At 43.0% G+C, this 16,812-nt stretch overlaps 1 protein-coding gene across 2 annotated transcripts in view; it reads right to left on the bottom strand.

Moving 5' to 3' along the window:
• The window catches only part of DCDC2 (doublecortin domain containing 2), a 62,387-nt gene that overhangs the window by 26,953 nt on the left and 18,622 nt on the right, over positions 1-16,812 (bottom strand). For both annotated transcript variants that reach the window (XM_026790264.2, XM_005481778.4), the window contains 3 exons: positions 12,668-12,811; positions 4,936-4,990; positions 3,290-3,485 (listed from right to left, as the gene is read on the bottom strand). In XM_026790264.2, the coding sequence (XP_026646065.1) occupies positions 3,290-3,485; positions 4,936-4,990; positions 12,668-12,811 (395 nt within the window). The remainder of the gene's footprint in view (positions 1-3,289; positions 3,486-4,935; positions 4,991-12,667; positions 12,812-16,812) is intronic.

Here is a 16,812-nt window from a genome sequence, read left to right as displayed (position 1 = left end):
AGTAGGGTGACAAGACCAAATAGAGAAGACAAAGACAAGACAAAGAGGAGATGTAACACATAGTGAAGTGTTACAAGATCCCCAAGATGACCTTTCCTCTTGGGCAAGACTCTTTCATGACACAGTAAACCATGCTAGAGAAATGGGCTGGGAAACTCCATCCTGGAGAACAAACTTGGGTCTTTCAGAGGGGCCCGAAATCTCAAGTGCAAAGACTTCCTGAGTGCTGGGTGAGGACTTTTAAACATACTTTGCCTGAGACAGAAGAAGGATCAAAACACCCCTGAAGCAAAATTGTTGGAGATTTTTTCAGGGATGGCTTGGAAGGCAGCTGTGGGGGACAGGTTCTCACAGCCTGTTTCTGTAAACAGCAGAGGTTCTCAGGTTGTTTTTAATTACAAGTAAAAGTGACAAACATGAAGGCCTTGAGAACCTTGCATATCAGAGTTCTCAGGCAGCTTTCTCATAACAAGTGGATGTTCTATCTTTGGCTGTTTTGGGAAAGCAAAAATAATTTTGAGAACCCAAATCTTGGTATTGAAAACATAAGGAGGAGTTGGTATGTTATCTCTGACATATTGTGAGCTCAGATTTTGCAATATGCATGAACTTAATTAACACGGTTATAAAAAGTGACTGATTGATGAATAAACCGGAGTTGATGCTGATCAATGAAAGGTGGGTCTTCTCCCTCCATCTTCAATACAAAATGAGCTGTGGAGGACAGCAGTAGCTTTAGGTACTCCCTATGCAGCTCTCAGGCAACAACCAGAGAACACTTAGTGAAAAGAGTGCAAGGGCGACATGTGAAAAAAACAAAAGCTTTCACAGAAAAAAACATACCTGCAACCATTTGAGGAGAGGAAAAGAGAAAGAAAAAATGTCACTAAGTGCTGGGAGAACTTTAGGCTTTATCACCTGGTGCATTATAGCTTATCAATTTACTTACCAGTAGGCCTAGAAAACACCCTTTGAAATACATGATTGATACAGGAGCTCAAATTTCACTGAACACCCCAATGGATGCTGAGAAATTAGACAATATGTTTTAAAAGAAATAGGGCCCACGCACCAGAATTTAATGAACAAAGTAATTTATGTTGTACTGCCAAAGTCTGTTTATGTTTACTTGGGGAAAGACAATGGACCTCACGCACTCTTGCAGTCACAGAACAGGGAGAAAATACTTCAGGATACAATATCTTTAAAGGAGAAGTTTGGCAACTGCCTGATGGGAATATTTGATCATTCAGGCCCACAAAAAGAGGCCTGAAAAGAATGAGAAAATTTATTCAACATCAAATGGTTTTAAACATGAACTGACAGGAATGAAATTGGTATCTGGACTGTTAGCTGTCATTAAAAGCAGGTATACTAATGCCGAAGCTGCTATTTCAGGGCTCTATAACTGCTTTTCCAGTCTTCCTGTTCCAGATTACACACAAATTGATGATGGATTACTCCTGACCAGCATGATGGTACAGCACTGGGACAGAAAGGAGGGTAAAAAAGGAATTTTTCATATTATTATGAAATTATTAATTTTATTATCCCCAAGCAAACAAGACAGGGGAACGTGCTGATGATTTGTTGATAAGCTACTTTACACTTCATGCATCTGGATGGGATAAAAGGCTTCCCTCTGTATTATATGAGATAGATAAACGACAAGGACCATGGTGTAATGAAGACTTCTGCAATGCTGGCTTTCTGTCAAGGGCAGTCTTTGACAATGAGGGTTGGCGGGGCAAGGATACTCCCACAGCAGCATGGCTCACAGCTCCTACAGCCTTCCTGGCCTGAGCTTCAGGTCACTCCATCTTGAGGTGTGACCAGAACAGAATGCACAAAAGACAACAGCTTTGCAGGAGGTGACCATTCAGAGTCACTGTAGGACCTTTTCTTTTAACCACTTCCCTACAAGCTGCCAAAGCTCTGACTACAGTGGAGCTCCCACACTCCACTGAGTGACTGAGTCAGAGGTGAGTGAAAAGTCTTTAATTTCTCAAGAGTTAGAATCATAGAACAATTAAGGTTGGAAAAGACCTTTAAGATCATCAAGTCTAACTGTCAACCCAGTACCACCACCATGTTCACCATTAAACCTTGTTCTCTAGTACCATATCCTTACTTTTTTTTAATATTTCCAGGGATGGTGACTCCACCACTTCCCTGGACAGCAGGTTCAATGTTTTACAATCCTTTCTGTGATGAAATTTTTTCCTAATAGCCAATCTATGCCTCCCCTGGTGCAACTTGAGGCCACTTCCTTTTGTCCTGTTACTTCTTACCTCAGAGAAGAGATTGAACCACACCTGGCTACAGCTGTCCATTCCCACTTTTACTAACAGGTCTTTATATATGGAGGTAAAATAGAGGATCACAGAGCTTCTCCAAAAGTACACTTGAGCTCATACTAGACAATCCACTGCCTTGAAGAGCTTCTCCTAGTTACACAAGACCCACAAAGCATAGAAAAGCTGAAGCAAGAAGCAAACAGTCCTTCAATAAACTTAGAGGCTTTCCAACCAATTCTGTCAGCAGGGGGAGCAGCAACAGCATTACATACAGAGAGATAAATATTTCTCTATTTATGTTCTATCTATCAAATATGGCTGTACATACATACATATAAAATTTTTTTTATATATTCTAGCTCTTTAGAGAAATGAGGGGAAAGGGAATATCACACTATAAGACAAGAATAACAGTTTCTCAAAGAGGATGTTTTTGCCTAAATTTACAAACTGCTGCCACTGCTGTTACAGCACAGAGAAGGGCAAATTCTGAAAGGGCCTCCAGCAGCTCTGCTGCAGGATTAGTCACAAAAGCTGCCAGCTAACTGGAGCTTCTGTCTGTGTTCCTCCCCCAGGCTCCAGCTGTTTTGTTACACAGAGCCAGGCAGGTAATCAGGGATTTTCAGGGACAGCGAGGAGTCCTTTGAGAACACCAGCTCCTTTTCTTCAGCTTATTGCAGGGCAGAACAGTGGGAAAATGGTGAAAATATATTTATTTTCCTTTACCAAAAACATAATGATAGAACCATATGAGCTTAACTTCCAAGGTATACTAAAAATCATACACTGCCTCTTGTGCTCTGCAAATGAAGCCAGGAATGCAGTGGTGATGCTCAGGTGCGTTTCCTAAGCAGAAAGAACTTTGGCAATTCCAGTTTCCCAGAGTAAATGGACAATTCAATAGCTATTCAAGCATGTTATTCTACTATTTCACTGGTTTAACTGATGACCAAAAGCCACTTTACCACAACAGTGTTTATCTTAGCACTGACCATTATCCTGAAGGATTCCTGGGGAAGCTTTTACTGTCTGTTTTACTTTTGTAGAATGGTTAGAAAAGTGTCGTCTGAACACAGAATTCTCTGGATTCTGGCTTTTTTTGCCTTTCCTTTTGGGAAGCTGAGGCGAGGAACTGTTTTCTCCCTGGTCACCAGATCCAATTGTAGACTTAGACTGCCCACCATTTCCCTAAAAAGAAGAGGACATAATTATCAGTGGTGCAAATTAAAAAGCTTATTTTTTTAAATTTCATTAAGGACTGGTATCAGGTGTTAAGGAACTGTAATAATTTACAATTAGTACATTTAAGTGATACCTTAAATTATCCAGAGAAGTATAACTATCTTATGAACTTACTGTATGATCTGACCAATTACCTTTTCAATAGCTTCCAGGAGAAAAAATCACATATTTATTATAAGAAAATATTGTTTCATTTAATGAAAAGAATGGCTAGATGAATCTATGCATGCATGCATATTATATGCAGCTATCTCTTATCCATAAGTGTAGACAGCCACAAGATATAACACATTAATAGGACTTGTTAATATATCACTTTCTGTGTAAATGAAACCTGGGCATTATTCTAAGTGTCAAGAGAAGCTGGAGGAGAATGACAGCCTTCACAGGGCAGTCACACATTCAGTGGAATATGAACAGAAACTTGTATGTTTTATTGCTTACTTTTTTTTAGTGGCTCCAGAGACTTGTTTTGTTTTGTTTTGTAAAGAGTGAATGGACATGATCAACTACCACAATTATAATGACAGACTGTGAGTCTGATTCCCTGCTGTCTTGTACAGCAAACTGCACTTGTGGAGAACTGGTGAAAACATATATTTATATTCTGTTTTGGGACTAAAATTAAATCCACAGAGGACTCTTCCTGTAGCAATGTGGGGTTAGGCTCTTCTCCCAGTCAACAAGCAACAGGACAAGAAGAAAGGGCCTCAAGATATGCCAGGGTGAGTCAGGTTGGACATAAGGAAGGATTCCTTCACTAAAGCAGTGATTAAGCATTAGAACAGGCTGCCCAGTGAAGTGGTGGAATCACCATTCCTGAAAGTATTTAGGAAACAACTGGATGTGGCACTTGGTGCTATGGTTTACTCAACACGGTGGTGATAGGTCAGAGATTGAACTCGATGACCTTGGGGGTCTTTTCCAACCTTAATGGTTGGATGACTCATTTTGTACACATATAAATAGCTAAACAGGATACAAAGCAGTGAAGGATCAAGCTCTGTCTGTAGTGGTTACCTAGAATAAAACATATCAAAACATATCAACCTTTGTGAAAGGTTCTGTGTTTTTTCCTTAAGGTATATAACTTGAATGAATGAATGAATAAATAAATAAATGTACAAATTATCAGGTTTATAGGAAAGACCTCAACCCAGCAGCTAATCTTTGCTATGAAGGCTTTTATCAAAAACAAAGCAGCCCTAATCACAACAATATTTTCTCAGATTTCTTCTGTCTAATTGACACTGCAAATAGCTACAGATTCATCAGGCTTTAATAAACATGCCACCACGTGGCTGTGAATTTTTTTCTCTTCAGATTTAATTAAGACACAAAGGACAGGGATTTTCCATCTGCCAGATTTTAGCTGAATTAGAAATTTGATACTTACGCTGCCTTTAGACTTTCGAGATCCCACAACTGGAGGTAGTACAGAGGTTTTGGAACTGCAGGAATAAGCCATATATTAGAATTGTGTGACCTGTCCCTGGCACAGACACTATGTATCTATAATCAAGGCAGATAACACCAAGATGGCTATGGCAACAGAGATAATTGCTTTTTTCACTGTGTGTTTTCACTAAGCATCGCTTGTTCTGTTTACTAGACTATGTTTAAATGCATAATCATTAATTTATTCAACAAGTGCATTACCCCACAATGCATACTTTATATACCAAAACCTTGCAGAGCAGTATCCAGTGCATTACTATGTGAATTCTCCTTACAATTTTCATTTCTTTCCTCTTATTTCAATGAAATGGTTCCAAATTCTCATGTTTTCCAAAGGTACAAAAAGCACAAGTGTCCTGGGGTGACGTTATGATGCTTGTATATCCCCATTCATCTGTTCTGTGCCTTTAAGACCAGCACTGAAGAGTGGAAGTTTTGTTTGGGTTTCTCTTATCAGGACACAGAGACAAGCAGTAGACAGAGCTGTTTTTTTTTTACTTCCAGCTTTGGACTTGCTGCTTTTGCTTGCTGCTTTTGCTTGCTCTTTCTTTCTGCTCTTGCTTCTGCTCTGCTCTCTGCCTCTGCTTATTAGCTAGTTCTAGCTAAACAGTCCACATTGCTTCCTGGACTGTTTCTCCTCTCCTGTTCCTGTGACCATCTCGAACCTGCTCCGGACTGGGACCCGGGAACACCAAGGGTTCGGCTGCAGCGGCTGGCCCAGCGCCGGAGGGACTGAGAACAGAGCAACCACCCCCGAAAGAGACTTTCTGATTTTGCCATCTTTCTCAGAGCGGTGTCATCGGGTATTGTTCATTTTGTGTGCTGGGGGGTGCGGGGCCAGTCAAATAAACAGGTTCTTTCCACCTCTCTCCGAGGAATTTTTTCCCGAACCGGTTCGGGGGAGGGGCCGTGTGGGTTTCGCTTTCTGGAGGGGCCCTCCTTTGCAGATTCTTTAACAAATTTGCCCTAAACCAGTACAAATCTTTGGCGCCCAAACGTGAGGCGAGAGAGAGAGTGGAAAAACCCTGTTTTGACTGCATTTTGGCTGCTATTACTCTGTGTTCGTTTAAATCAGCTAATAGCCATGCTTTTTGGATTCATAATGTCTGTTGGGGTGAAGGTTTGCATGCATTTCTGGTCCCTAGGGGTTTTTGAGATTTTAATACCTCTCTGGTCCCTAGGCTTATTTTCCTATCCAGAAATAGCTTTAGTATTGCCCCTAATACGTAGTTTTTACATCAGAGGGGCTGTGACCAGAATAGCTATCCTGCTGGGTTTGGTGGCAATAATGTGCAAGAAGTTTATAAACATGCTGGGGTCTGCTCCAGATATGAATGGTTCATGGCTATGGTTATGCATCCAGTTTGTCGCAGGAGGAGCAGGAGGGAATGAGGTTTTTCAGCCTCTGCTTTCCTCCTTCTCCTATGAATCAGTTGCATCACTAGTGAAGGATGTTCAGTTTCCCCTCAATGCTAAAGAAACCATCTTCCTGGTATTCAATCTGGTAACCTTCCTCTATACAGCCTGCTGCTTCTCTAGAATGAGGGCTGAGATTTCTAGACGGGCTGATGAGACCCCTGACTCAGGAGTAAACCCTGGTGTGGAAAATCCTAAGTGGTGTGGGAAATGGGAGGATATGGACCAAATCCTGAAGGAATTCTCTGACCCTATAGTGTGGGATTTTCCCCATGAACAAATTCAGAACCCAGCTGAGGTGGGGAAATATCTGAAAGAGAAGTACCAGGATGAGCCTAAGGAGAGGAAGGTCATTGCAGTGAGCTGGGCCCTGGCATATGCTTATCGCACACTGCTAGATACTCTAGGGCAGCAGACAGAGGCAGGGGGGCAGGGAGATAAATCAGCAACTATCCTGGTGACTCAGGCTGTAGCTAACACTCCAGGCTCGAAGCCAGCAGCTAAACCCATGGCTGTTGCTATCAGCACTAGAAGTGGGAAATGCACAGCCAAGACCAATCGACCAGTGGACGACGATGATGATGATGATGATGCAGGAGAAGGAACCTCAGTGCCTCCTGACGTAAAGTCAGGAGTCAAAGCAGCAGGTGCAAGATCAGATGCTAATACTGAGTCCTTCTCCCTGAAGGACCTTCGTGGCCTACGGAAGGATTACACTCGAAGGTCTGATGAATCCATAATTAGTTGGCTGGTCCGTCTCTGGGATGCTGCAGGCGAGGCTACCGTTTTGGATGGCACTGAAGCCAGGCATTTGGGATCCCTGTCACAGGATACTGTCATAGACCAAGGAATGATGAGGGGGGCTAACTCTCACAGCCTCTGGGAACGGGTCCTAAGAAGTGTGGCAGAAAGATACCTGTGTGCAGATGATCTCTATATGCAGCAGACTCAGTGGAAGACAATAGAGCAAGGGATCCAACGCCTGAGAGAAATGGCCGTGGCTGAGATTATCTTCTCAGATGATGTAACAACTAGGAACCCGGATTTAGTACCATGCACGTCTGTGATGTGGCGAAAACTCGTACGACTCAGGCCACAAGAATATGCCTCTGCCTTAGCCATCATGAAGAGGGATGAGAGGGGTGAGACTGTGCTTGACATGGCAAGGAAGCTCCGAGCATATGCAGATGCTGTACATGGCCCGACACATGCCAGAATCGCAGCGGTAGAAACACGTCTGCAGAACTTAGAGGATAAGATAGAGGAGAACCATAAGAAGCTTAGAGAGGAGATTAAAGAAGACCTTCTCCAAATTTCAGCAGTACAGATCCGAGGTTCCGGTATCCAAGGCAGACGTTTCCAAGATGGTGAGAGAAGATACACCCCACGAGCTGAGCTGTGGTTTTACCTGCGTGATTGTGGGGAAAACATGAGAAGGTGGGATAGGAAACCTACCGCTGTTCTGGCACGACGGGTGCGTGAACTGAAGGAAGCCACCAGGAGGAAAGCAGCTCCAGTTGCCCGTAGCCGAACGGCCAGGTATGATGATGATGACATGTCTGATCCCCTCGAAGGAACATCCAAAACATACACCCAGGGAAATAATGATAACCAGGCTTAGAGGGGCCCTGCCTCTAGCCAGGTAGAGGCCAGGGAAAATCGTGTCTTCTGGTCTGTGTGGATTCGTTGGCCTGGCACATCGGAACCACAAGAGTATAAAGCCTTGGTCGATACTGGTGCGCAGTGCACGTTAATCCCATCAAGACATGTGGGGACAGAGTCTGTTTCTATTGCTGGTGTGACAGGGGGATCCCAGGATTTCACTTTGGTGGAAGCTGATGTGAGCCTAACGGGAAATGAGTGGAAGAAGCATCCTATTGTGACTGGCCCAGAGGCCCCATGTATTTTGGGCATAGACTACCTTCGAAGTGGGTACTTCAAAGACCCAAAAGGACTCAGATGGGCATTTGGAATAGCTGCTGTAGAGACAGAGGGCATCCAGCAATTGAACACCTTGCCTGGGTTGTCTGAGAATCCATCTGCAGTAGGATGCCTGACGGGAGAAGAGCAACGAGTGCCAATTGCCACTTCCATAGTGCATCGACGGCAGTATAGAACCACTCGAGATGCTGTGATCCCCATCCATAAGATGATCCGAGAGCTGGAGAGCCAAGGGGTGGTCAGCAAGACCCACTCACCCTTCAACAGCCCCATTTGGCCTGTGCGAAAATCTGAAGGAGAATGGAGATTGACTGTGGACTATCGTGCATTGAATGAAGTGACTCCACCACTGAGTGCTGCCGTGCCAGACATATTAGAGCTCCAGTATGAGCTTGAGTCCAAGGCAGCAAGGTGGTACGCCACTATAGACATTGCCAATGCATTTTTCTCCATTCCTCTGGCAGCAGAATGCAGGCCTCAGTTTGCCTTCACATGGAGGGGAGTGCAGTACACCTGGAACCGATTGCCCCAGGGGTGGAAGCACAGCCCCACCATCTGCCATGGACTGATCCAGACTGCACTGGAAAAGGGTGAGGCTCCAGAACATCTGCAGTATATTGATGACATCATTGTGTGGGGGAACACAGCTGCGGAAGTGTTCGAGAAAGGGAAGGAAATTATCCAGATCCTCCTGGGAGCTGGTTTCGCCATTAAAAAGAGCAAAGTAAAGGGACCAGCTCGTGAGATTCAATTCCTGGGAGTGAAGTGGCAAGATGGACGGCGTCAGATTCCTACAGATGTCATCAACAAGATCACAGCAATGTCTCCACCCACCAGTAAGAAAGAGACACAAGCTTTCTTGGGTGCAATAGGTTTTTGGAGGATGCATATTCCTGAGTACAGTCAGATCGTGAGCCCTCTCTACCTGGTCACCCGCAAGAAGAACAATTTCCAGTGGGGCCCTGAGCAGCAACAGGCCTTTGTCCAGATCAAGCAGGAGATTGCTCATGCAGTAGCCCTTGGCCCAGTCAGGACAGGACCAGAGGTGAAGAATGTGCTCTACTCTGCAGCCGGGAACCATGGCTTGTCCTGGAGCCTTTGGCAGAAGGTGCCTGAGGAGACTCGGGGTCGACCACTGGGATTTTGGAGTCGAAGCTACAGAGGGGCTGAAGCCAACTATACTCCAACAGAGAAAGAAATCCTGGCTGCCTATGAAGGAGTCCAGGCTGCTTCGGAGGTAATAGGCACTGAAGCACAACTCCTCCTGGCACCCCGACTACCGGTGCTGGGGTGGATGTTCAAAGGCAAGGTTCCTTCCACTCACCATGCCACCAGTGCTACATGGAGCAAGTGGATTGCTCTCATCACTCAGCGCACTCGTATAGGTAAACTGAATCGCCCTGGGATTTTGGAGGTCATTACAAATTGGCCCGAAGGTGAGAATTTTGGTGTCACAGATGAAGAAGAACAAGAACCAGTGACACGTGCTGAAGAGGCTCCTCCCTATAACCAACTGCCCCCAGAGGAAACACGCTACGCTCTTTTCACTGACGGTTCCTGTCGCATCGTAGGGATGAACCGGAAGTGGAAAGCAGCCGTATGGAGCCCCACACGACAGGTTGCACAAGCTACCGAAGGAGAAGGTGGATCAAGCCAATTTGCTGAACTCAAAGCTGTTCAACTGGCCCTAGACATTGCTGAGAGAGAGAAGTGGCCAAAGCTCTACCTCTACACTGATTCATGGATGGTAGCCAATGCTCTGTGGGGATGGCTGGAGAGGTGGAAAAAGGCTAACTGGCAGCGTAGAGGGAAACCAATTTGGGCTGCTGGTGAGTGGAAAAACATTGCTACCAGGGTAGGGAGGCTACCTGTGAAAGTCCGCCATGTAGATGCCCATGTACCCAAGAGTAGGGCCACCGAGGAGCACCAAAACAATGAGCAGGTAGACCAAGCTGCAATGATAGGGGTGTCCAAAATAGACCTAGATTGGGAACATAAGGGAGAGTTATTCCTAGCTCGATGGGCCCATGATGCCTCAGGCCACCAGGGCAGAGATGCCACCTATAAGTGGGCACGAGACCGAGGGGTGGATCTAACCATGGACAGTATTTCTCAGGTTATCCATGACTGTGAGACGTGTGCTGCCATCAAGCAGGCCAAGCGACTGAAGCCCCTCTGGTACGGTGGGCGGTGGTCCAAGTACAAGTATGGGGAGGCCTGGCAGATTGACTACATCACACTGCCCCAGACACGCCAGGGCAAGCGCTACGTGCTGACCATGGTGGAGGCCACCACTGGATGGTTGGAAACCTACCCTGTGTCTCATGCTACAGCCCGGAACACCATCCTGGGCCTGGAAAAGCAAGTTCTGTGGAGACATGGCACCCCTGAGAGGATCGAGTCAGACAATGGGACTCATTTCAAGAACAGCCTTATCAACACCTGGGCTAGGGAACATGGCATTGAGTGGGTGTACCATATCCCCTACCATGCACCAGCTGCAGGGAAAGTGGAGAGGTACAATGGACTACTAAAAACCCAGTTGAAAGCTTTGGGTGGGGGATCTTTCAAGAATTGGGAGCAGCATCTGGCAAAAGCCACCTGGTTAGTTAACACCCGAGGTTCCACCAACCGAGCAGGTCCTGCCCAGTCTGAGTCCCTGAATGTAATAGAAGGGGACAAAGTCCTAGTGGTACATATCAGAGGTTTGTTAGGGAAGACTGTGTGGATCAATTCTGCCTCGAGTACAGACAAACCCATTCGTGGGGTTGTCTTTGCTCAGGGACCAGGTTGCACATGGTGGATAATGCAAAGAGATGGAACAACACAATGTGTACCTCAGGGAGATCTGATTGTGGGGTAAGAATGATGTGCAATATCACTGTTCATTGGATGTTACTGCCATTGTCTGTACATTAAACCATACAGACATGAGATAGAAGGAAATGTGTAAGAGTTGAAGGTCTGGGCAAGTGGAAGATGGAGAAGGAAAAATGTGTAAGTGTCGAAGGTCTGAGCAAGTGATAGATGGAGCTTTAAGTGACTAAAGTGAAAAGGGGGAATCCTGCAGCTCTGTAATATAGGGCCTGGATTCAGTGGTCCAGTGTGGGGATGTGATGAAGGCATGATGGGTATTGCTTGTAATTTTGGGGGAACAGATAGAAATTTTGTATGAATAATGCATGATGTGTTGTAGTATGTTGATGATATGGGGATAAGGGGTGGAATGTCCTGGGGTGACGTTATGATGCTTGTATATCCCCATTCATCTGTTCTGTGCCTTTAAGACCAGCACTGAAGAGTGGAAGTTTTGTTTGGGTTTCTCTTATCAGGACACAGAGACAAGCAGTAGACAGAGCTGTTTTTTTTTTACTTCCAGCTTTGGACTTGCTGCTTTTGCTTGCTGCTTTTGCTTGCTCTTTCTTTCTGCTCTTGCTTCTGCTCTGCTCTCTGCCTCTGCTTATTAGCTAGTTCTAGCTAAACAGTCCACATTGCTTCCTGGACTGTTTCTCCTCTCCTGTTCCTGTGACCATCTCGAACCTGCTCCGGACTGGGACCCGGGAACACCAAGGGTTCGGCTGCAGCGGCTGGCCCAGCGCCGGAGGGACTGAGAACAGAGCAACCACCCCCGAAGGAGACTTTCTGATTTTGCCATCTTTCTCAGAGCGGTGTCATCGGGTATTGTTCATTTTGTGTGCTGGGGGGTGCGGGGCCAGTCAAATAAACAGGTTCTTTCCACCTCTCTCCGAGGAATTTTTTCCCGAACCGGTTCGGGGGAGGGGCCGTGTGGGTTTCGCTTTCTGGAGGAGCCCTCCTTTGCAGATTCTTTAACAAATTTGCCCTAAACCAGTACAACAAGTCTCTCCTTACACACACTCAGTTTAGCACTCTATTATGTGATTGTTCTAGCCTACAAAAAATAGACCCAAACATAAAACAATCTTACTTAAGGGAGTATATATTGCACAAAACATTACTAACCAAGAGTAGACCTAAACTGCTGTAGCTGCACCTAATCTCATTCAGCTGTACACTTGCATTCTAAGGAAAAAAAATTAGTATTCCTTTGACTTGTATTAATTTTTCTTGGATGCTAATTTTGTGATGTATGATCAAGGGAATGCTTATGAGATGAACTGTTCTCCTGAATTTCTATTTCTGCTTTTGTTATTTTTATCTCATCTTTCTCAGAAGCTGACAGTGAAGTTTTGCATCCATACTAACTCATGCATCATTCTTAGAATAAGAATTTTTTACTTTACTATTGACACACACAAACTCACAGGAGTGTATCACACACTTTTAGAACTTACCCCTGTGGCCTTCTCATTGTAGCTTTGGACAGCAGATCACCATATGGCAATTTCTTAAACTTTTCTCTACCCACTGCAACATAAATTTGCCCATTCTCCAAGTCTGACCCATTCTGAACAAGTTTTCCATCTACAGTGTAGAGTCTGAAAAATATGAAAAAGCTTATTATAATAAACCTTAACATTCAGTTAGCTGCATTAAGAGCACTGAAAGCTATGTTAATCTAAACTCACTAAATATATGTTGAGTTTCCAGATATGAAACCCAATAAAGTACAGCAGACACCATAAAATGATCAGCAACACAGTTTTTAAAAAAAACCCAACCAAGGAAAAAAAGAAAAAAAAATTACTTAAACTAATTAAGTATGAAGTGCTATAATAGAGGAAATACTTAATTTCTGGAAAAAAATAAATTTCTTTGTATTTCTAAGGTCTTCAATACCTTTTCCCTGTCATTTTGGAAGGAATCTATTCCATGAGTTCCTGACCCCCTCTCCTACCAAGTTCCACCTTCTATGTGTGTTCAGGGAACTATGCAGTAGCCCGGGAAGAACATGACTGAAAGTCCTGTCCTCCTAACACAGACCATGCCAATAACATTGCATTTATATTGTTACATTGTGTAGATCAGAAGGTTGGAACCTGACAGGAACAACAGGAAATACAGCACTATATTAAAACAAGAAGCCATGTATCCTGGGCACATATCAATAATGACTATGTCTATTACAACAGGTGGATTTTTACCATAATGACTTCTTTTTGAGAAGAAAGAAATGCATCTGGGACTGCTGGGGGGAATTTATTTCCTTGTCAAATTTTTGATTTTATTTTAGCACAGTCAAAACAGTGAGTAAGGAGGAACAATCAATAATAAATTAGCTCTTTCCTACAAAGCACGGTTCAAAACTCAACAATATTTATATTTAATTTAAAAGTCAGCAATAACAACTTTCATTAAAGTCTTAACTGCAGGAATGTTGAATGGCTATCTTAACTGCCCTTCTAGAAGCCTTCTAGCTATACTAGAGCTATACTATGTACGAATTTATAGTCATAAATTTCAACACAATGCAAGGAGATGTAAAAAAATACACACAACCATAATATGAACATTTGGGGAAGAATATCAGGAGGCTACCTTGAATACACCCTTGACTTATAATGTGCAAAAATTTTCAGTTTAAAAGAGAAAGAACTTTTAAAATTGATACATGTAGTGGCATAACCTTGAATAAACGCAGAAGAAAATCATGCACTTTACTGAACCAGGAATCACAGAATATCTGAGGTTGAACAAGATGTCTGGGGACCACCCAGTCCAATCAGGCCTTGCAGAGCAAGAGCAACTAGAGTAGGTTGTTCAGAACTGTGTCTAGTTATGTTTTGAACACCTGCAAGGATGGAGACTCCAGTGCCTCTATAGGAAACATGTTCCAATATATAATGACCATTACTGTAAGTTTTTTTTCTTCTGTTCAAGTGAAATTTCCTTCTCTCATTTTGTGCCCATTGCCTCTTGTCCTATCACTGTGCACCAGTGAGAAAAGCCTGGCTCTGTCTTCTACACTCATTCCTACCAGGTATATACACACATTTAAAAGATCCCCCTGAGCCTTCTCTTCCTCAGGCGGCAGAGTCCCAGCTCTCCTCACAATATAAGTATCTTCAGGCCCTTCCTCTCTGTGGCCCTTTGCTGCACTTGTTCCTGCATATCCATTTCTTTCTTACATTACCCTCATAAAAGTACCCTAATTTTTTTGTGTGTCTTCTGCCATATGGGAACACATTTCCAAGTGCTAACACTGAAAATTTTGGAAGGTGAAATTGCAGCTATTTTAAATCTAGATCACATTGCTGCTTCCTTGAGAAGAGGTATGCTAACTCTGGAGCACCTCCTTTGTGTTACTCATATTTATTTCATAGCACAAATGTTCTACAGGCACGCCAGCAATTCAAAGAGCAATCTATGTTTCACTACCACTGAGTCAACATCAGTTACACACAAACAATGAAAATAAAACAAGCTATCAGAAAATCAGCAGGAAGCCTATTTCTGAATTAATCTCACTGTGTTCTGCTAGATTGCACTTCACTTTGGGAACTCAGGGGAAAAACCAGCAAATCAGTGTACCACAGTTTAAGAATTGCTTATATATTTGTATGGGGCTGCAGATATAGAGGGGTACATACAAAATAATGGGGTTTTTTTGTTCCTGATCTTTCATTTTGCTTGTGTTTTAATGTTATATTTAAAGTGCACAAGTTAAATCTTTAATTGCATTCCTCACCCTGAAAATTATATTCACAATAGCAAAATCAAACATAATCAGTCTCTCAAGATGAAAGCAAAATCAAAAATGTATTTTTTTCAAAAATGGATCTTGAAACAAATAACTAACTAAATGGCCTTAACAAGCCCACACAATTTTGTGACACAAATTTCTGAAGCTACTTTTTTACAATTTTGGAATTTTGAAGCCACAATTTTCACCCACCCACTTTGCCACAACCATTCACAAACCAGCTAGGCTCTCTCTGGCTTGTATTATGTAACAAAAATGGTCACTACTTCTGAGAATGACCTAAGTTTGCCTTGTGAGATGTCAATGGACTTCCACTTTCCATCTTGAATCCAAGGTAAAAAGTGACAGCCAAAAGAAAGCAAGCATACAGGCTGAGAAAGGCAGCAAAGACACAATTCTGGGATAATATCCCCAAATTCCCAGCTGCTGATGCACCAAGTATCTGCCCATCAGATTGCTGCACCCCCTCCCCATCAACAATCTGACAGCAGAAAAGCTGCTTTCCCATCATCTCCCCTCTCATATTTCATGCTTTCATCTCTATTCTGATCAGGGTGATCAATAATTTCTTTTTTGAAAAGCCCCATGTGAAACTGTGAGACTTGGTAGCTTTTTAAGTCTTTTAATATCATAGAAAAGAAAAAGCTGCCCTGTATATAATGCAGGTTCTTGTAAGTCCACTTATGCTTCTTTAATGAGAAATTACATCTTTCCAGCTTCAGTGGTTTTACCAGATCTCCCCTAATGCTAACGTAGTTTCAGTAAACTCCAGCAAGTAATGTGTAACTTACTAGAGAACTATGATCACTTTACTAATGGATTTAATATGTATTTCTAATATTTTAAAAGAAAATGAAAACTGAGTTAAAAGAAAACCAGCAAGGGGAGAACATTAAATAATTTAAAATGTCATGTACATTATCTTATTTTTGAAGGATTAAAGATGAGCACTGAAGAGAACTTTGCAAAAGGAATCTTAGTTATATATTGAATGCTTTCATGTACAACATTCAGTTTCACCAGAGTGACACCAAGTAATGAAAATAAAATGTGAAAGATTTTAAATGGCTAAACAACCTGAGAGCAGAAAGAATTGGTATGTTGTAAATGTCTTCTCTTGCTTTGTTCACTTCTGAATTACACTAGTGGAGAAACAGACCCAGAAAGCTTCAACACATGCAGGTTTACTTTACAGCAAGTGAAAATCCTTAGCAGCTAGCTAATAGGAGCAAAGAAGTTCAGGGCTGAGAGAACAAGCTTGATGAGAGCTAATATTCAACAGCATTACCTTAACCTTCTCTCACCCTTATCAAACGGGAAAGCAAGCAGAAGAACTAAAAGACTACCTTATCTGCACTGTTTTGAGAAAGATTTTGCAAGCTTAGACTCAGACATTGCATAGGCTGTGAAGAATGATTTTCCACAAAAGGTCCTTTCCCACCTGATGAAGAGATTTCTGTAATGTGCTCTGCATGGGGCCACACTGGAACGTTGATAATTTGCTTGCACACCTTGAGAGCACACTTAAACTGCAATGTTTCTCACGGACATCACATCTATCATTTGGCTCTAAAACTTATAAAAACTACCACATTTTAGGTAACTTATTTTACATTGTAAAAGCCTTAAGGGACTGAAACCTGCCTATGCAAGAGGTCCCCTCCTATTCCTTGAATACCTCAACAACTCAGACCAGCTGAGATACTGGAACTGACAAACCCCAACAACAACTTTGGCCTTGGTTTTTATTAAGAGGCTGAGGGCTGAATATGAAGCACATCCTTGTCTTGCCTCAGATATGCAAACCCCAGAGAATCTATAATATTCTTCTTGAAA

Source organism: Zonotrichia albicollis, chromosome 1 (assembly GCF_047830755.1).
Source record: "Zonotrichia albicollis isolate bZonAlb1 chromosome 1, bZonAlb1.hap1, whole genome shotgun sequence".
Lineage (NCBI taxonomy): Eukaryota > Metazoa > Chordata > Aves > Passeriformes > Passerellidae > Zonotrichia > Zonotrichia albicollis.
The sequence above is the reverse complement of the archived record's forward strand: the minus strand, read 5'-3'. Positions and strand labels throughout refer to the sequence as shown.